The sequence below is a fragment of the Papio anubis genome, chromosome 5, assembly GCF_008728515.1.
Source record: "Papio anubis isolate 15944 chromosome 5, Panubis1.0, whole genome shotgun sequence".
Taxonomy (NCBI): Eukaryota; Metazoa; Chordata; class Mammalia; order Primates; family Cercopithecidae; genus Papio; species Papio anubis.
In genome coordinates this window covers 63,953,217-63,975,124 of record NC_044980.1, presented here as the reverse complement: position 1 = coordinate 63,975,124, position 21,908 = coordinate 63,953,217, and the positions used below count along the sequence as shown (strand labels likewise).

Below are 21,908 nucleotides of genomic sequence, written 5' to 3'. Positions count from 1 at the left end.
AATAGAAGAGAAACATCAGTAAGCAACTGCTATTTAGAAAATCATGTTAGCCAGGTACGATGGCTCATGCCTATAGTCCCAGTACTTTGGGAGGCTGAGGCAGAACTGCTTGAGACTAGGAGTTTGAGACCAGCCTGGGCAACATGGTGAAAACCCATCAATATAAAAAATATACATATACAAAAATTAATTTTAAAAAAATCTAAGAGAAACATCATATATACATATATGTACACCTACGTGTGTGTGTGTGTGTGTGTAATGGGTTATGTATGTCGTGGGTTCACATCGTGTATATGTAAGACGTGAAACCGCTTTTGTTAAGGAGTGAAAGAACATGCAACTCTTTTATGTTTGTAGTGTGCATATACACTCCTAACACAGCTTTACAGTGAATTGTTAACAGTGATTACCCCAAGGTCGGGATTACTGGGGTCAGGGGAAAGGACTACAGGTATACAAGAGGGTGGATGGTATATCACAATTGTAACTTTTTACTTTATATACTTTATCATTTAAAATGTTCTGAGTACATATTATAAGTAAATTATAATTAATAAATGTCTTTAATATTCACGTGACAGCATTATATAAAGCATATGACAATTTAAGAACTTTATAGAGTCCTAATTGCATTTCAAAGAAAATGCATAAAGGCTTACCGGCCACTGTTCCTCAGTTGGTGTGCCCAAAGTTTCAAATATTCTTGTTAGCTGATCGAGGTCTGAATCTCCTGGCAAAAAAGGAACCTGAAAGAAAGTAAGAGGGAGACTTTTCAAGGTGGGTTTTTTTTTAGAGAGACAGAGTCTCGCTCTGTCACCCAGGCTGCAGTGAGTGATGCGATCCTGGCTCACTGCAACCTCCTCGTTTCAAGCGATTCTCCTGCCTCAGCCTCCCGAGTAGCTGGGACTGCAGGGGCACGCCACCATGCCTGGCTAATTTTTGTGTTTTTAGTAGAGATGGGGTTTTGTCATGTTGGCCAGGCTAGTCTATCTGCCCACTTTGGCCTCCCAAAGTGCTGGGATTACGGGCATGAGCCAACACACCAGGCTTTGAGGTGGTTTTTTTTTTTTTTTTGAGACAGAGTCTCGCTCTGTCACCCAGGCTGGAGTGCAGTGGCGTGATCTCAGCTCACTGCAAGCTCCACCACCTGGGTTCACGCCATTCTCCTGCCTCAGCCTCCCGAGTAGCTGGGACTACAGATGCCCGCCACCACACCTGGCTAAATTTTTTTTTTTGTATTTTTAGTAGAGATGGGGTTTCACCATGTTAGCCAGAATGATCTCAATCTCCTGACCTCGTGATTCGCCTGCCTCAGCCTCCCAAAGTGCTGGGATTATAGGTGTGAGCCACCACGCTCGGCCTTCGAGGTGGTTTTTGATATTTGTTAGACAAATACTATAAATTTAATACGAAAAACTAAAAAACTCTGCAACAAATATTGAAAATTTAGTATGAAGTATATTGGATATGTTATTAGATCCTGCCACTGCTAACTAACAAAACAGCACCTTTACTATCCATTTTATTCACTCCAAATTTTAATAAACACTCACCATATAACAGACATTGTGCTAAGCCTCAGGAATTAAAAGAGGAAAACAGGACATTCCCTGCGCTCCCCTGAGGTGGATGTGGTAAGCAATGCTGATACACATAAACAAGCATTTACAATTCAGTGTGTTGAGTAAGTATAAGATCTTACACCACACTGAAAGAGCACCTAACTTATTCTAGATGAGTCAGGGAAGGCTTCATAGAGCAAGTGGCATGAAAGGTGAAGGATGAATAGGAGTTAGCCTGAGGAACAGTCTAAGTTGGAAGAAGAAAACTATTCTAGCAAAAGGCAGGCACAAAGCTGAGAAGGAAGAGAATACACCAATCATATTTATGCAATTTCTTAACAAACTCTTTCTTTGAAGAGGTGTAAAGACAAACTTCAGAAGAGGACAAATAATTACAAGTTAAAAATTAGTAACCTTCATTAGAACCTCAAAAAAATTGGTGAGCTGATGAGACAGGGTCAATATCCCTGCTATTTATAGAGATTACTGTCCAACTCACTCTCAGACATCTATGTAAATATATGAAAGATATACTGTGAACAATAATGGCCTCCAGCACTGTTAAGGGCCTTGGAACAGTTTATAGACTCACTGAGAAGACATGACATTAAGTATCATATCTCCAACATTTTGATTATTGTCGACTCTTACCAGCAAAAACAAACAAGACAACCAACCCCAGTGCCAGTTACCAATGTGCTGCTTTTCAGTTCCAAATTCACCTTTTTTACCTGCTTTGTGAAAATGGTTCTGGGCTCTTTAAATATTTTTCCCTTGCCAAGAAACATGCTTTGTCAGTAGAGGATGATGGAGAGACAGTACAGGAAGGAAAAGGTTTTGCTTCCTGGTTCCAGTTTGCTTGCTCAGCTGACTGCTGCAGCACCCACAGGTTCTCTAGCACCAGGCTTCTGCAGCATGGGCAGAAAGGGCAGTTTCTCCAGTGCTGTTCCTGCAGCGCAGAGAGGCCAGCTAGCCCCTACTTCACCCTGCCAGGCAGTTTTCTAGCAGGGTGCTTCCAGAGGGACACCTTTCCCTAGCACCCTAGAGCACAGATTGCCAGCCCTTTCCAGTAAGCAGATTTCTAGCAAGTCTCACCAGCAAAAAGCAACAGTAATTTCTCTGCCTTCTGGTGAGACACATATGCCGTATTCAACTGGATCTAGATCTCAGCCCTGGGGACAGTCTACCCTGGGTGATCTGTCTTGGCCCCAGGGGTTAGTGGTAGTAGGTCCTTATATTTGCTATTCCTGCATTGTTAGAGTTCTTCTAACTTCTTATTTGTCAATCCATTACTCCAGTCCCCCACCATAATTAATACTTCTTCATACTGTATACTTCCCTGATCAACGTATGGTTTCTATTTTCTGACTGGACCTAGACTTAGTATAATTCCTAAAGTATATAACACTGTACTATTATATTGTGTATATTAAGTATACACGAAAAATAGAAACTAAAAGGATGCTGGCTGGGTGTGGTGGCTCACACCTGTACTCCCAGCACTTTGAGAGGCCGAGGTGGATGGATCACCTGAGGTCAGGAGTTCAAGACCAGTCTGGCCAACATGCTGAAACTCTGTCTCTACCAAATATACAAAAATTAACTAGGTGTGGTGGTACACGCCTGTAGTCCCAGGTCCTCAGGAGGCTGAGGCAGGAGAATCACTTGAACCGGGAGATGGAGTGAGCAGAGATGGAACCATGTACTCCAGCTTGGGCGACAGAACAAGAATCCATCTTTAAAAAAAAAAAAAAAAAAATCCTACAAGGATATTAAATAATATTACAACTATTTTTAGACATGCTAATTTGCTTCTTATACCCAAAAAGATTATCTTATCTTTTGTCTTTTGTAGGGCACCTGTACCCTCACTTTGCAGGCCAAATTGTGGACAAGCTTGCAATTTTAAGGATTGGTGTGCTTTTGTATGATGTAAAAATGAAACTAAGCTGTCTTGATGTATGGATTTTACAACCCAATTTGAACAAGCCTATATAAAAACATTTATGAGAAAAAGTAGGAAAATCTGAATACACACTTAATTTTATTGAGGAATTAATGTTCACTTTTTTCAGATGACAATGGTATTGTGGTTATGATTAAAGAATCCTTACAGATGGCCGGGTGTGGTGCCTTACTCCCGTAATCCCAGCACTTTGGGAGGGTGAGGCGGCTGGATCAATTGAGGCTAGAGTTTGAGACCAGCCTGGTCAACATCACAAAACCATTTTTACTAAAAAACACAAAAGTTAGCTGGGTGTCATGGCACATGGCTGAATCCCAGCTACTTGGAAGGCTGAGGCACGAGAATTGTTTCAGCCTGGGAGGCAGAGGTGGCAATGAGCTGAGATCACGCCACTGCATTTCAGCCTAGGCCACAAAGTGAGACTCTGCCTCAAAAAAAAAAAAAAAAAGAGAGAATCCTTATAGAGAAAAATACTGAAACGTGGATAAAATTACATGTTTGGGATTTGTGGCAAAAATATCTAGTGTGGGAGAATACTGATAAAATGGATATGTTTGAAACTTTTGAAACTGGTTGATGAGTACAGATAGAGGCTCATTTTACTAGTCTTTGCTTTTGCATGTTTGAAAATATCCATACTAAAAAAACTTCTTCCCTCTTTAAAGAAAAAGCTGCTTTGGAACTTAAACCGTGTGTTTAAAATGACTTATTTATATTAAATACATGAACCTTGTTAAAGCACTGAATAGTACTAAAGACTTATAATAAAAATTGGTTCTTTGACCTATCATCTCCCTCTCATTTTTGATAACTATGTAACTTTTGCTCAGTGCAGAGCCAAAATCCCCTTCTTATACAATGTAGTTTTCCTAAAGGTAATGATTTCCTAGCCTTCCATTACCAACTCCTAACGCCCGCTCTTTGGCAACATGGTTTATATATAAGCTAAATATTCCAGTTATTAAATATCAATGTCTATATGACTAAACCAATCATATTCATCAGTCCTGCCCCGCTTTTTTTTTTTTTTTTTCCTCCTGGAAGCCACCCCTGCTGAAGTCCTCACCCCAACTGCTCCAATCTGGACTAGCTACTCTCCAGACCTGATGCATACCTGCTTTCTCAGAACTTTCCTTCACTATTAAATGAGAATTTGAATTGCCTCTTTCCTGTGTTGAATCTCATGTTCCCTGCATCTCCTGTCTTCCTGTTGGCTTACTCTGCAATGTCCGCCTCCTGCATTCAAGCACCTCAGCCTCCCAAGTAGCTGGAATTACAAGCGCCCGCCACCGCGCCCAGCTAATTTTTGTACTATTAGTAGAGAAGGCATCTCACCATCTTGGCCAGGCTAGTCTTGAACTCCTGACATCAGGTGATCCACCCGCCTCGGCCTCCCAAAGTGCTGGGATTACAGGCATGAGCCACCGTGCCCGGCCCTAAACTTTGATTTTTTTGAGACAAGGTCTGTCACCCCTAATTCAGTGTGAATTTTTTGGTTCTGTTTTTCTCCTGTGCTGTCTCTGCACCAGCTCAGTTCAGCTCCCCAGCCTTCGCTGCAGCCTCTTTAGCCTGCTGGCCGCAAGTGCGCCCTCTAAAGGCCCCAAATGCCCTATACACACCAGGTGGAGAGCGCGGAAACGCCTGCAGAGCCAAATTAAAGGTGAACCCTAGCCTGTTGCCCAGGCTGGAATGCAGTGGCACAAACATGGCTCACTGCAGCCTCGTTACCCAGGTTCAAGCAATCCTCCCACTTCAGCCTCCCAAGCAGCTGGGACTACAGGCATGCACTACCATGTCAGGCTAATTTCTTGATTTTTTTCTCTCTCTTTCTCTTTTTTTTAGATAGTGTCTTGCTCTGTCACCCAGGCTGGAGTGATGTGTAATGGTCTCACCTCACTGCAGCCTCAAATTCCCAGGCTCCGGTGATCCTCCCACCTCAGCCTCCTAAGTAGCTGGGAAAAAAGGTACTCAATACTGTGCCCGGCTAATTTTTGTATTTTTGGTAGACACAGGGTTTCACCACATTGCCCAAGTGCGTCTCAAACTCCTGAGCTCAAGCAATCCACCTGCCTTGGCCTCCCAAAGTACTGGGATTACAAAAGTGAGCTACCCCGCCTGGCCTAGATGTAAATTTCTGATGTAATAAACTGTAGTTACCCTCAGAGCTAACTGAAAATATGAACAGGCAAAGAATTGTGGGTTGAGCATCGTTTTCCCTCACAATGTGAAGACTTCCAGAGTCCAGTGCTGCTGTTGAGAAGGCTCATGCCATTCTTTCTCCCTAATACTTTATTTTCTTTTCTATGTATGCTACTTTTCCTCTCTGTGGAAATATTTTCCTTATCCCTTCGTATTCTAAAATTTCATAATAATGTGTCTTGGTACAAGTATTGTTTTTTCATTTATTTATGCAGAGCCTTTAGAATGCTTTAAAAAAAAGTTTTCTTTGTAATTTTTATAATTGTACTCTTTTTTTTTTCTTTTTTTTTTTTTTAGACAGAGTTTCACTCTTGTTGCCCAGGCTGGAGTGCGATGGCGTGATCTCAGCTCACCGCAACCTCCACCTCCCAAGTTCAAGCGATTCTCCTGCCTTAGCCTCCTGAGTAGCTGGGATTACAGGTGTGTGCCACCAAACCCGACCAATTTTTTTTTCTTTTTTTTTGAGATGGCGTCTCGTTCTGTCGCCTGGGCTGGAGTGCAGTGGCACGATCTCAGCTCACTGCAACTTCCGATTCCCAGGTTCACGCCATTCTCCTGCCTTAGCCTCCCGAGTAGCTGGGACTACAGGCACCCACCACCACGCCTGGCTAATTTTTTTGTATTTTCAGTAGAGACGGGGTTTCACCGTGTTAGCCAGGATGGTCTCAATCTCCTGACCTCGTGATCCGCCCATCTTGGCCTCCCAAAGTGCTGGGATTACAGGCGTGCGCCACCGCACCCGGCTTAAACCCGGCTAATTTTGTATTTGTAGTAGAGACAGGGTTTCTCCATGTTGGCCAGGCTGGTCTCAAATTCCCAGCCTCAGGTGATCTGCCCACCTCGGCCTCCCAAAGTGCTGGGATTATAGGCATGAGCTACGGCACCCGGCCTCATAATGGTACTCTTCATGGCACTTTTAGTCTGACGATTCACATCTAGCAATGCTTCAGTAGTTTGAGATTTCCTACCCTCCATTTTCTTTGTTTTCTCTTGGTACATTTTAGAATCAATCCTGGATCAATCTGTTAATTTTATCTTTTCTCTACTATAGTCCATCTATCTTTTTATTGAGACAGGGTTTCACAATGTTATCCAGGCTGGTCTTGAACTCCTGGGCTCAAGAGATTCTCCTGCCTCAGCCTCCCACGTAGCTGGGACCACAGGTGTGTACCACTGTCCCTGGCCATCTCTTTATCTTTTGATTTTACTTATGAAAGGGTTTTGCAGCTTACTTTCCCATTCCTTTCGCTGTTTTTGTTTGCCTTTGGCTTATCCTCTACTTTTAATATTTCAAGTATCTCTTATTTGTTTCCCTTTTAAAAAAGTATGGTGTGGGCCGGGCACAGTGGCTCACGCCTGTAATCCCAGCACTTTGGGAGGCCAAGGCAGGCGGATCACAAGGTCAGGAGCTCAAGACCAGCCTGCCCAATATGGTGAAACCCCATCTCTACTAAAAATACAAGAATTAGCAGGGCGTGGTGGCGGGCGCCTGTAGTCCCAGCTACTTGGGAGGCCGAGGCAGAAGAATTGCCTGAATCCGGAAGGTAGAGGTTGCAGTGAGCCAAGATCGTGCCACTACACTCCAGTCTGGGCGACAGAGCGAGACTGTGTCTCAAAAAAAGAAAAAAAAAAAAAAAGTATGATGTGCTTATTCTATAGATGAACTATAATCTGTTAGGTCTCTGAAGATTTGGAAAGCGGGCTGGGGGTGGTAAATTTTCTTCTGCTTTGTTGTTTCCATGTTTTCCAAGTTTCTTTTTAGTTTGTTTCAGTCTGCCTTTCATTTTGGAAGTATTCAATACTGTCTGAAGATCCTTAATAACTATCTGGTGATCCCTGGCTAAGCATTCATATGGGCAACATTTCTACCTTTTCAAATGAGCACAGGGACAGCTTAAAATAGGACAAAAAGTATGGCAGAAGAGTACTATTCTTTAGTCTGCATGTCATTTTCCTTATAACTTTAAACATGATTCCAGCAACAATGCCAATGGCTAACAAATTTGCAAGTATGTTAACAGGTTCACAATCTCTAACCTGTGTATTCTCAACTGCTCTCTCTCTTCACTTGCTTTTTCAATGGAGTGATCAGTCATAATATTAGGGGCTATGGAATTCTGTTTTCTTCTTGGCCATGAATGGATTGTGGTGGCTGATACATTCTCAGTGTGATTTCTGGTATACTCTTGTTCATATAAGTAGCAGAGCTATCATGCCAGCTGATTCATAGGACCCCCTGTTAGCACTGTGATTCCCATATTGCCTTCCAAGTTTGAATGTGGGGGTTTCTTCTACAAATGCCCATTGGGTACGTTTCTCAAAATGATACACAGAGTTTACTTTTTTTTATTTTAAGAGATTGGGGTCTTTCTATATTGTCCAGGCTGGCCTCAAACTCCTGAGTTCAAGTGATCCTCCCACCTCAGCTTCCCAAGTAGCTGGGACTATAGGCAAGAGCCACCACTATGCTTAAACTAAACATTTTTAGTTTAGTGTTTTTCTCTTCGGTGTACAGAAGTTGTTTTCTGTGTTCAAGGAGATAAAAAAAGCTATTCAATCTTGGTTTGAATTTCTTTAAATACATATGGCTTGAGGAGAGGGAGAGCAGGGATCGGAATATGGAGAGAAAAAAACTCCCAGCTTCAGAAGGATTCAATATCCCTTTACCTTCATCATTCATAAGGGCTAGTCTTTCTGGAGATCTAAACTTTATAGCTAAAGAAAGGTTCCAAGACAGCATCTTTCTCTCTGGTGAGGGGAAGTAGGGGATTTTTTTCTGTAAGATGATGGTCTCAGTCACAGAAATGCTATAGTAACATTGTATCCGTTCTGTTTCAACAGAACTAAAATAATGGTCTCACACAAGGTTTAAGTTCAAGAGTGGTAGCTGCAGTGGTTGGTATTATGTATCTCCTAAAGCATACTTAAAACAACCCCAAACAAAAAACCCCTCAGGAGGACAAAAGTTTATCTGAACATATTTAATTATTATAGAGCTGCTGCCATATTACAAGTGAATTTCTATGTTCTGAGGTATAAAACTATCTACAACAAAGTTCTTACTGTCCTAAATGGAAGATATTCTCATTTCATATTAACATTTAAAAATGCTGCATTTGGGCCGGGCGCAGTGGCTCACGCCTGTAATCCCAGCACTTTGGGAGGCCGAGGCGGGTGGATCACGAGGTCAGGAGATCGAGACCATCCTGGCTAACACGGTGAAAACCCGTCTCTACTAAAAAATACAAAAAATTAGCCGGGCGTGGTGGCAGGCACCTGTAGTCCCAACTACTCAGGAGGCTGAGGCAGGAGGATGGCGTGAACCCAGGAGGCAGAGCTTGCAGTGAGTCGAGATCGCGCCACAGCACTCCAGCGTGGGCCACAGAGCCAGATTCCATCTCAAAAAAAAAAAAATGCGGCATTTGGCTTTTTAAAAATTGGACTATTTGTAGGCTTTTTGTTGTAAGGACATTGGTAGGAAAGAATTGTTTTTTTTTTTTTTTTTTTGAGATGGAGCCCTGTTCTTTTGCCCAGGCTGGAATGCAGTGGCATGACCGTGGCTCATTGCAACCTCTGCCTCCCAGGTTCAAGCGATTCTCCTGTCTCAGCCTCCCCAGTAGCTGGGACTACAGGCACCCGCCACCACATCCACCTAATTTTTTTATTTTTAGTAGAGATGGGGTTTCACCACGTTGGCCAGGCTGGCCTCGAACTCGTGACCTCAAGTGATCCTTCTGCCTTGGCCTCCCAAAGTGCTGGGATTACAGGTGTTAGCCACCATACCTGGCCTAGGACAAGAATTCTTATACAAACTATAAGAACAAATAATTGCAACAACAATATTAAAGTGTGTACATTAATTTAGACTTACCCTTAGAAGTAACTCTGCTAATATACAGCCAACAGCCCACATGTCCACACCCACACCATACATCCTAGCTCCAAATAGTAACTCAGGGGCCCGATACCACCTAAAGAACAAAAATTAGTATCATTTTAGCATGAAATTACCAAAGCACTTCTTAGAGATGAATGATCCTTGTCTGTTTTTAAAGTCAATCCCTTATTTTAAGGACTGCATACCATACTCTTCTGTGAAGTTTTAATATTCTTGCAATTCTCTCCTTTTTCTCCTACATCATCAGTCTTTTGTTTTCTACTAGACCTTTCCCAGCAATGTACAAACATACTAGTATTTTTCCAGCCTTAAACTTCTTTGGACCCTATCTCCCCTAACAGGTGCCTCCTCATTCTCTGGTTAGTTCAAAGAATTGTCTATTCTTACTATCTCCAATTCCTTTTCTTCCATCCTCTCTTAAAACCTTTTCAGGCTGGGCGCTATGGCTCACGTCTGTAATCCCAGCACTTTGGGAGGCAGAGGCGGGCAGATCATGAGGTCAGGAGTTCGAGACCAGCCTGGCCAACATGGTGAAACTCCATCTCTACTAAAAGTACAAAAATTGGCCGGGTGTGGTGGTGCATGCCTGTAGTCCCAGCTACTTGGGAGGCTGAGGCAGAAAAATCACTTGAACCCTGGAGGCGGAGGTTGCAGTGAGCCGAGATCATGCCACTGCACTCCAGCCTGGGCAACAGAGCAAGACTTCGTCTCAAAACAAACAAACAAACAAACAACAACAACAACAACAAAACTTTCCAGGCTAGACATGGTGGCTCACGCCTGTAATCCCAGCATTTTGGGAGGCTGAGGTGGGCGGATGATGAGGTCAGGAGTTTGAGACCAGCCTGGCCAACATAGTGAAACCCCATCTCTACTAAAAATACAAAAAATTAGCTGGGTGTGGTGGCAGGCACCTGTAGTCTCAACCATGTAGTCCCAGCTACTTGGGAAGCTGAGGCAGGAGAATTGCTTGATCCCGGGAGGCGGAGGTTGAAGTGAGCAGAGATCGCGTCATTGCACGCCAGCCTGGGCGACAGTGCGAGACTCTGTCTCAAACAAAACAAAACACACACACAAGAACCTTTTCAATCAGGCTTTCATCCTTACCATTCCACCAAAACTGCTCTTATCAAGCTTATCAGTCATGTCCATACTGCTAAATCCCATTGTCAATTCTCAGAGTCTTCATCTTAATTTGACTTACCAGTAGTATTTGATTTATAGACAGAGAAAATATGAGAAACTGGTAGATGAGAAAGCACCAGTTAACAACGCTCTTGTACACAGGTCCCTGTTTCTATGAGTTCCTGAATGATGAGCTTAACTCTTCTAGCAATTACATAAACAATTACTCACATCCCCTACTTCCTCCTCAGGGCTTAGGTGATTTATAGTCAGTGATATCTATTTGGAAGAAGGTAGTGAAATAATTTAAAATAGAGAATTTGGGGCCAGGCACAATGGCTCACACCTGTAATCCTAGAACTACTGGAGGCTGAGGTGGGAGGATCGCTTGAGTGCAGGACTTTGAGACCAGCCTGGGCAACATGGTGAAACCCATCTCTATAAAAACTTAAAAAAATTAGCCAGCCATAGTGGGGTATGCCTGTGGCCCCAGATACTTGGGAGGCTAAGATAGGAGGATCGCTTGAACCCAGGAGGTCAAGGCAACAGTGAGTATTGTTTGCACAACCACACTTCAGCCTGGGCAACAGAGTGAGATCCTGTCTCAAAAAACAGAAAGAAAAAATAGAGAATTTGAAAATCTTTGCAGATCCTTAAAAGGGTCTTGGAAATTAACAAAATGCCATTGGGACAAAAATTATAAAATCTATCATTCCTATTTAATGTGATTTTCTGTTTTTACACATCAAAAATACAAATGGAAATATAATTATCAATATGAAAAATTCAAATATCAAGACATTGCTCTGTTGAGAGAATTTTCCTTTACATAGAAGGATCAGAATCAGGACTGCTCAACATAATAATAAACATGGGTCCAAAAAATCAGATGATTAGGTAGAAGAATAGCCACTGAAATTCTAGATTATCTAACTAAAAGTATAAATTGTTTCCATTTACAAGGTAAATGTCTTAGGATTGAGCTAAACTCTGTCTGAAAAAGGGCTGTGTATTTTTTCATCGCGGTAAAGTATACCTAACATAAAAACGGCAGTTTTTTTTTTTTTTTTTTTTTTCTGAGAGGGAGTCTTTCTCTGTCACCCAAGCTGGAGTGCAGTGGCGCAATCTCAGCTCACTGCAACTTCTGCCTCTCAGGTTCAAGCAATTCCCCTGCCTCAGTCTCCTGAGTAGTTAGGGTTACAGACATGTACCACCATACCACGTCCGGCTAATTTTTTTGTATTTTTAGTAGAGACAGGATTTTACCATATTGGCCAGGCTGGTCTTGAACTCCTGACCTCGTGATCCGCTTGCCTCAGCCTCCCCAAGTGCTGGGATTACAGGCATGAGCCACCACGCCTGGCCAAATGGCAGTATTTTTTTTTTTTTTTTTTTTTTTGAGACGGAGTCTCGCTCTGTGGCCCAGGCTGGAGTGCAGTGGCCGGATCTCAGCTCACTGCAAGCTCCGCCTCCTGGGTTTACGCCATTCTCCTGCCTCAGCCTCCCGAGTAACTGGGACTACAGGTGCCCGCCACCTCGCCCGGCTAGTTTTTTGTATTTTTTTTAGTAGACACGGGGTTTCACCGTGTTAGCCAGGATGGTCTCGATCTCCTGACCTTGTGATCCGAATGGCAGTATTTTTTAAGAGGATATCTATCAACAATGATTCCTTAACTCTGCCAAGATATTTCAGAGAAGCCAGTTGATGCTCATTTCTGATTAACCTCCTGCACATGTAGCTTTAAGGGATTCTTACCTGGTTACAACCTGATGTGTATAAGCTCTATTGGGGCTCCCAAAAGATTTGGCCAGGCCAAAATCTGCCAGTTTTAGAACTCCATTTTCATCTAGCAACAAGTTGTTTGGTTTCAGATCCTATATGACAGAAGTTTTAAACAAACAAATAAGCAGGGTAGGGGAGAACACTGTAGTGCTACATTTAGTTGGCATAACTTTAAACTTTGCAAAAACAGTAACACCTGAAATCTAAAAAATCAATATTTTTTCCACTGATATAAAATCCCATCAAAGCAAAATTGGATTGGTTATAATATATAATCTTGGTAAGGCACTTAATTTCACCAAGCCTCAATTTACATACTTCGTAGAGTTTCTGTGAGGATTAAATCTGATATTTTCCGTAGTCTAGTGTAATAACTGGCTCATAGTAGGCACTCGATAAATGGTTCCTACTATTAATAATAAAGAACTTTCATAATATACATTTGTTAATGTATAAGAATGAGGATGACATTCTTCAAAATCTATGCTAAAAAGACATCAGCAATAACCTAAAAAGGATTCCAAACTTACGATATGAGAATTACTAGTTACAAATTATATATTCTTAACTACTTATCTAAATAGCTAGGTAGCTAGCATCTACCTAGCTAAATTATCAGCTTTGTTCTAAAAGCTGAATGTTCCCACTATTTCATAAACTGTATTTTGTACCTTGAATTTCAGAGCTACAAGAAACATTACTTTTCTAGTTGTATTTTGGCATTGTATGAGTTAATCCAAGACAATCACTATAACTGTATTTTTTCCCCCACAACATTGTAGCGCAAAGAATACTGAACTTAAAGCCAAAAGACTTATTTTCTTTTTTGTTTTTTTGAGACAGGGTTTCACTCTGTCACCCAGGCTAGAGTGCAGTGGTGAGGTCTCAGCTCACTGCAACCCCCGCCTCCTGGGCTCAGGTGATTCCTCGACCTCAGCCTCCTGAGCAGCTGGGACTACAGGTGTGCACCACCACACCCACCTAATTTCTGTATGAGTTTTCACTATATTGCCCAGGCTGGTCTAGAACTCCCAGGCTTGAGATATCTGCTTGCCTCGGCCTCCCAAAGTGCTGGGAACACAGAAGTGAGTCACTGCGCCTGGGCCAAAACCCATGTTTTAATACTCTGTCTGTTATCAGCAGCTAACCTTGAAAAAAAAAATAACCATGGCCAGGTCACTTAGCAACTTAGCTCTTCGTCTATTATAAAATGAGGGGGCGGGGGCCGGGGCCGGGGCCGGGGCTGGGCGTGGTGGCTCATGCCTGTAATCCGGCACTTTGGGAGGCCGAGGCAGGCAGATCACGAGGTCATGAGATCAAGACCATCCTGGCTAACACGGTGAAACCCCATCTCTACTAAAAATACAAAAAAAAAAAATTGCCAGGCTTGGTGGCGAGCGCCTGTAGTCCCAGCTACTCAGGAGGCTGAGGCAGGAGAATGGTGTGAACCCCAGGAAGTGGAGCTTGCAGTGAGCCGAGATCACGCCACTGCACTCCAGCCTGGGCGACAGAGCAAGACTCCGTCTCAAAAAAAAAAAAAGAAAAAGAAAAAAAAAATGAGGGGGCTGGGCACAGTGGCTCACGCCTGTAATCCCAGCACTTTGGGAGGCCGAGGCGGGCAGATCACCAGTTCAGGAGATTGAGACCATCCTGCCTAACATAGTGAAACCCCATCACTACTAAAAAAATACAAAAAATTAGCTGGGCATGGTAGTAGGCGCCTGTGGTCCCAGCTACTCGGGAGGCTGAGGCAGGAGAATGGCGTGAATCCAGGAGATGGAGCTTGCAGTGAGCCAAGATGGTGCCACTACACTCCATCCTGGGTGACAGAACAAGATTCCATCTCAAAAAAAAAAAAAAAATGAAGGACTGGATCTCTTCTAGTTCTAAATTTCACAAAGTAATATGGAGTCCTCACAGCACCAACTGCTGGAACAACTGAAGAGAACAATATATAGGTAAAAGATGGGATAAAACGGTCAGCTATAAATTCATATTGTTAAACAATTTACATGTTCAGGCCATTATGTACTAAATTGGCTCTATAAAACTTGACTGCTATAAAGAAGCAATATTAAAAACCTTACCCTATGTAGGATCCAATGTTGATGTAAATATTCTAATCCTTGAAGAGTCATCAACATGTAGGCTTTGATGTGTGACGGTGTCAGCACAAGACTATTATCCTTTATTATAACCTGTAAAGCAAGTATACAATATACAGGTACCCTTTATTATTTCAAATAAACTCTACCATATAAAACAATTTATAGACTTAAAATATAAGTATCAATACAGGAGACTCTCAAGAAAGGTTATCTAAGTTTCCTCAGGAAGCACTGTCAGAATCTCCAGAGTTAGATGGGTAGGGAGAGCATTTCTGGTTTGGAAAGAAAGCAGTACTTTGTCCTCTACTGCTTTTGCATGAAAGTAGCAAACACCTGTTGTTTTTGCTTGCATCTTCTAAATGCTTCTAACAATAGCATTTAGTGTTCCTTTGGGAAGCCATCTCTTCTCAGCTTAGTCCATATGGTTAAGGTAGGACTGAGCCCACCTAAGGCCTCCAGAGGTAGGCACATGACCCAGGCATCCCCATTATCACACTGCAGTCTCCTGGCCAAGTGACTGGTTCAGGGATACAAGACAAGTGTGCTAGAATCAAAGAAAAGAAAGCACTTTCATTCCTCAGGTATTATTAAACTCTACAAACATATACCTAGAAGTATCTGGAACACCATATTGAGAACTGTACACATGAAGAAGGCAACAGAGAAGAAAACAGAGCTGAGTTAAAGTGTAAGACTGAGTTTTGATGGCATTATTTGTGAGCTGTGCCTAATGCCAGTTTATTTCTAGATTTATCAGTTAGGAACTAAAAGTTCCCCTTTTCTTTTTTTAAAATCAGATTTAAGGTAAAGCATACCCTTTTTAGTGTATAGTTCCATGCGTTTTGACAAATGCATCCAGTCATGTAACCACCACTATAATCAAAGCATAGTTCCGTAACCTCCCAAAATTCCCTGAGGCCCCTCTGTACTTACTCCTTTCCTTTACCCCAAAGTTCCCATAACCACTGATCTGGTTTCTGGTTCCTTTTGTTTTGCCTTTTCCAGAATATCATATAAATGAAATGATTCAATACATAGTCTTTTTAGCCTGGCTTCTTTCACTTAGCATAACGCATTTCAGATTCATCTATGTTGTTGCAGTTATCAATAGTTTGTTTCTATACCTGAGTAGTATTTCAGTTTGTTTGTACAGTCAGAATGAGGGATGTTTGGATTGTTCCAGTTTTGACAATTATTAATAAAGCCCAACATCTGTGTACCAACTGAATTCTGGCTTTTTTTTTGAGATGGGAGTTTCACTCTGTCACCCAGGATGGAGTGCAGTGGCACAATTTCGGCTCACTGCAACCTCCACCTCCCAGGTTCAATTGATTCTCCTGCCTCAGCCTCCCAAGTAGCTGGGATTACAGGCACCCGCCACCACGCCCAGCTAATTTTTTTTTTTTAATTTTTAGTAGAGATGGGGTTTCGCTATGCTGGACAGGTTGGTCTCAAACTCCTGACCTCTGGTGATCTGCCTGCCTCAGCCTCCCAAAGTGCTGGGATTATAGGTGTGAGCCACTGTGCCCGGCCTCTTTCTTTTAGATAAATACCTAGCAGAGGTATTGCTAGATCACAAGATTATTGATTAGTATTATCAATCACAATATTAGTGATGCTATTATAGATCATAATACTAGTGGTACTGATGCTGGAAGGACCTATCACAATAGGCTATGGACTCAATCACCACCAGTCTGAGCATTTAGTGTGTTCCTATTACTTTCTGATAATGTGTTGTGTGAAATCTTTTTTGCTTTAATTTGGCTGGTGTGTATTTAATTGTATAAGAAACTGCCAAGCTGTTTCCAAAGTGGCTTTATCATTTCACTGCTTTCGCACCAGCAGTGTATAAGAATTCCAGCTGTTGGGGCTGGGCATGCTGGCTTATGCCTGTCATCCCAGCACTTTGGGAGGCTGAGGCAGGTGGATCATGAGGTGAGGAGTTCAAGATCAGCCTGGCCAATATGGTGAAACTCCGTATCTACTAAAAACACAAAAATTATCCAGGCATGGTGGCAGGCACCTGTAATCCCAGCTACTCGGGAGGCTGAGGCAGAAGAATCGCTTGAACCCGGGAGGTGGAGGTGGCAGTGAGCTGAGATCGTGCCACGGCAACAGAGCGAGACTCCGTCCCCCAAAAAAGAAAGAAAGAAAGAAAAAAGAAGTTCCAGTCATGCGAGGTGGCTCACGCCTGTAATCCCAGCACTTTGGGAGGCTGAGGCAGGCAGATCACCTGAGGTCAGGAGTTCAAGACCAGCCTGGTCAACATGGCGAAACCCTGTCTCTATTAAAAATACAAAAATTATCCAGGCATGGTGGCAGGCACCTGTAACCCCAGCTACTCGGGAGGCTGAGGCAGTTGAATTGCTTGAACCTGGGAGGCAGAGGTTGCAGTGAGTCGAGATCTTACCACTGCACTCCAGCCTGGGTGACAATGAGAGACTCCATCTCAAAAAACAAACAAACAAACAAACAAACAAAAAAACCAACAACAAACTTCCAGCCGTTCCATATCCTTGGATTATTCGATTTTTGAGATTCAACTAATATTAATGAATTTTATATTTTTTAAAAAGAAACTTGCCCAGGTGCAGTGGCCCACACCTGTAATTTTAGCACTTTGGGAAACCAAGGCAGGTGGACTACTTGAGGTCAGGAGTTTGAGACCAGCCTGGCCAACAAAGTGAAACTCCATCGCTACTAAAAATACAAAAATTAGCTGGGCATGGGGATGGGTGCCTGTAATCCCAGTTACTCGGGAGGCTGAGGCACAAGAATCGCTTAAACCTGGGAGGCAGAGGTTGCAGTGAGTTGAGATCACGCCACTGCACTCCAGCCTGGGTAACAGAGCGAAACTCTCTCAAAAACAAAAACCAAAAAACAAAACAAACTTGGCTTTCAAAAGAATGACATTACTCTGGTTACATGGAAATAAGCTTCTTTATTTTTTAATATAATTTTTAAAGTAGAGACAGGATCTCACTATGTGGTCCAGGCTGGTCTTGAACTCCTGGGCTTAAGCAATCCTCTTGCCTTGGCCTCTCAAAGTGCTCAGAGTACAGGCGTGAGTCACTGCACCTGTCCGGAAATAAAATTCTTATACGTTGGCTGGGCATGGTGACTCATGCCTGTAATCCTAGCACTTTGGGAGGCTGAGGGTGGATCACTTGAGGTCAGGAGTTCAAGACCAGCCTGGCCAACATGGTGAAACCCCGTCTCTACTTCAAATATAAAAATTAGCCAGGCATGCTGGCACCTGTAATCCCAGCTACTTGGGAGGCTGAAGTGAGAGAATCACTTGAACCTAGGAGGTGAAGGCTGCAGTGAGCTGAGATCATGCCATTACACTCCACGATGGAGTAAGACTCCATCTCAAAAAAAAAAAAACAAAAAACTTATAGGTCTAATGCTCATTTCTCCAAAAATGATGTCAGCTAGCTATGGGAACTTGGAAGGCAGAAAGGCCAATGAAATCCAAATCTTTGTATGTAACACTGGGAATATCACTAAATGATTAGAAGAAAATAACTCAAGAGATCCTTTTGACTTAGAGTATATCCAAATTTCAACAAAATTAAGCTTTTTTTTTCCTTTTACTAGCAGTATCTTCTTAGGTAGAAAACAAGTATTTAGGTTCTTGTTTGATAAACTGGGACAAAGGAATTTCTCCAGGAATCTTAATCTTACCTCTAGATCAGTTTCCATAAAATCAAAGACAAGGCTAATATTAGATTTATGTCCAAAAGCATCAAGGAGCTGCAAAGTAAAAAAATTAAAATGTGATTCACTATTTAATACCTGACAGTATGATAGCAACTGAGGCAATTTTTTAAAATTTAAAAAGCATTTAAACTGTTGGTAATTCCCTATAAAGCTTAAATCATTTGATTAATTTGACATTTTCCTTTTTTGGACAGTACTAAAGGAATTAGTATTTTGAAGCACAAAAATATTAAATTTTACTTAAAAAAAATACCCAACTTCTTTCCCCAAATATTTGGAGTTATAATTAAGAAATTAACCAGTGAAAACCTCATTCCAGTCTCCAATTTAAAAGAAAAGTCCCAAATGTGATTCTTAAGAACTCCTCTAAATAACAGCGGCTATCATTGAATGAATGAATACATTTTCCATGGCAGGCACTATTCCAGATACATCTGTTCAATTGGCTAGTCTCACAACTACCCTACGGGGCAGGGACTCTGGGGAGTTGTGAGTAAACACACTCAAAGTCTCACACAGGCAGAAAGAAAGGTTTTGAATTCAGGTTCACACTCTCAGCCACTATATGCTAGAGCTCCCTAGACTTCAAAATTATTTCTGACAAAATTAGCCTACATGTCAATATTTCATTTATTTAATCAGTGGTATAGTTTTAAAGACAACGTCTACCAAAACAACTGGGATAGGAAATGTATTTCCTTTAAGCTTCTGTAAGGCTGATCTAGAACAAGTCATCTTGCTGAGCCTTTAATCAACATCCATTATATTAAGAAAAGGCAGTCCCAAATCCCAGTAACAGTTTTGATCATACTCACACCAATTATATTTGGATGACTTAGCTCCTGTAATAATTTTATCTCTCTTAAGGCTGTTCTATTTATACCTATATAAAAAGGCAAAGCAAAATGTGAGTAATTCTGAAATCTCAAACCTTAAAAACACATTTTTTTTTTTTTTTTTTTGAGATGGAGTCTCACTCTGTTGTCCAGGCTGGAGTGCAGTGACATGATCTCAGCTTACTGCAACCTCCACTTCCCGGGTTCAAGCAATTCTCCTGCCTCAGCCTCCTGAGTAGCTGGGATTACAGGCACCCGCCACCATGCCAGGCTAATTTTTATATTTTTAGTAGAGACAGGGTTTCACCATGTTGGTCAGGCTGGTCTCGAACTCCCGACCTCGTGATCCACCTGCCTCGGCCTCCCAAAGTGCTGGGATTACAGGTGTGAGCCACCGCGCCCAGCCACAAACACATATTTTTAAAGAAAGGTTAGTCACCTCAGAAAATAGTGAACATTCCACACAAAAATAAGGGCTACTTTGACAATTTTTATGTGAAATCTGTTGTTCTTTTACATTGCTTTATTTTTATTATTAATTTTTTTTGAGATGGGGTTTCACTCTGTCAGCCAGGTTGCAGTGCAGTGGCATGATCTCAGCTCACTGCAGCCTCCACCTCCCAGATTCAAGTGATTCTCCCACCTCAGCCTCCTGAGTAGCTGGGACCACAGGTGCGTGCCTCCACGCCTGGCTAATTTTTTGTACTTTTGTTAGAGACAGGGTTTTGCTATGTTGGCCAGTCTGGTCTCGAACTCCTGAGCTCAGGCAATCTACCCGCCTCACCCTCCCAAAGTGCTGGGATTACAGGCGTGAGCCACCGCAGGCCTATATTGCTTTTTTAAAAAAATAGCTTAACAAAGACTACGACAAATGGTGAAAAAAATTTCACTTTATCTATAGAATATCAGGATCTGAAGACCATTAGACTAAGAACATATATAAGCGTGCAGCATATAGATGATAAGCTTCCCTACTCTTGCCCTACAAATGTTAGTGGCATATTGTTTGTGCTAAAAGCAAACTAGTAATAAGACAGTATATATTCCAATACAAATGACAGATTTCAAAATTAAAAATAAGATATAGGCCAGGTGCGGTGGCTCATAATTCCAGCACTTTGGGAGGCCTAGGTGGGCAGATCACTTGAGGCCAGTAGATCGAGACCAGCCTGGCCAACATGGTGAAACCCCATCTCTACTAAAAATACAAAAAATTGGCTGGGCGTGGTGACACGCACCTGTAATCCTAGCTACTCAGGAAGCTGAGGCAGGAGAATGGCTTGAACCCAGGAGGCAGAGGTTGCAGTGAGCTGAGATCGCACCACTGCACTCCAGCCTGGGCAACAGAGCATGGCACTGTCTCAAAAATAAATACATAAAATAAAAATAAGATATAGTATTGGCACTTACACAGACAATGGGTCTCTTTTAGAAGAGCTATTTTATGATGACTCCTAATAAATAAGACTTTGGAAGAAAGTTTAATGAAATCTTTTCCCCATATATCTATTCCATAGTTAGCTTTATGTACTTTCATGAAAATGTATCCTGAATTTTCAAATTAGAAACTCAGCAACAGAAAAAACAATGGCTTGTAACACGTAAAACCGTAATGAAGACAGAAAGACAAACTAATTAAGCTTGCTGCCTTCCATTTATGTGGGTGATTTAGAATGTTTTTCTGAACATCCAATTGGTAAAAATCACCAAATACTACTCCTCTATCCTGAATCTATCTTTACTCTTCGGGGACACTGCAGTAACTCTATCCAGAACCATTGCTAACTCTTATTAATTAATACTTTGCTAGTTTCTTCAGTGAGAATGAAAACTTTATGCTGGGCATGGTGGCTCAAGCCTGTAATTCCAGCACTTTGGGAGGCCGAGGTCGGAGGATAGCTTGAGGCCAGGAGTTTGAGAGAAGCCTGAGTAACACAGCCAAACCCCATCTCTACAAAAAATAAAACATTAACCACAAGTGGTGGCATATGTTTATAGCCCTAGCTACTCAGGAGGCTGAGGTGGTAGAATTGCTTGAGTACAGAAGCTTGAGGCTGCAGTGAGCTATGATTGTGTCTCTATACTCCAGCCTGGGTGACAGAGCAAGACCCTGTCCTTTTTTAAAAAAAAGGATAAAACTTTTCCTATCTGTCAGATTACATGAAATACTTACCATCTTTAGCTTCTGATCTATGTCCAAGTTTGATCTGGTAGAGAGGGAAAAAAAAACCAACTATATTAAAAACGTGTTAAATTATTTAGAATCAACAAATAATATGTAAACATTTCAAATACTTCACCACAGCAAAAACACAATTAGCAACCGATATGTACCTAGCAGGCAAAAAGAGAGTAGGAATCATGATCGGAAAGACAAAATTAACAATATAAGAATCAAACACCTACCCTTGTCCCTTAAGTTTCCGAACTACACATTCAAATAATAAAATTAAGAATTACCTTTTCAAGGTTCAATGTGAACTAAATAACTAAGGGTACCCTGATTAAAAATAAATATGTAACTTCAAGTTAGCCTACTTGGAGGGAAAGATACAGAAAATAACATGTGGTATAGTTGGTAATAAGTCCAATAATATGCTCTTAGACACTACATTTTTCTTTCTTTTTTTTGTTTTTGAGATGGAGTCTCGCTCTGTCGCCCAGGCTGGAGTGCAGTGGCCGGATCTCAGCTCACTGCAAGC

The 21,908-nt window shown here is 41.9% G+C and overlaps 1 protein-coding gene across 3 annotated transcripts in view; it reads right to left on the bottom strand.

The window, feature by feature from the left end:
- CDK7 (cyclin dependent kinase 7) overlaps positions 1-21,908 on the bottom strand; it is a 47,851-nt gene that overhangs the window by 7,822 nt on the left and 18,121 nt on the right. The window contains exons 3-9 of one of the 3 annotated variants that reach the window (XM_031666200.1): positions 21,380-21,413; positions 19,186-19,253; positions 18,335-18,403; positions 14,624-14,734; positions 12,510-12,628; positions 9,602-9,701; positions 663-749 (exon numbers count right to left, since the gene is read on the bottom strand). In XM_031666200.1, the coding sequence (XP_031522060.1) occupies positions 663-749; positions 9,602-9,701; positions 12,510-12,628; positions 14,624-14,734; positions 18,335-18,403; positions 19,186-19,253; positions 21,380-21,413 (588 nt within the window). The remainder of the gene's footprint in view (positions 1-662; positions 750-9,601; positions 9,702-12,509; positions 12,629-14,623; positions 14,735-18,334; positions 18,404-19,185; positions 19,254-21,379; positions 21,414-21,908) is intronic. The other 2 variants (XM_031666201.1, XM_031666202.1) reach the window with 2 other exon arrangements.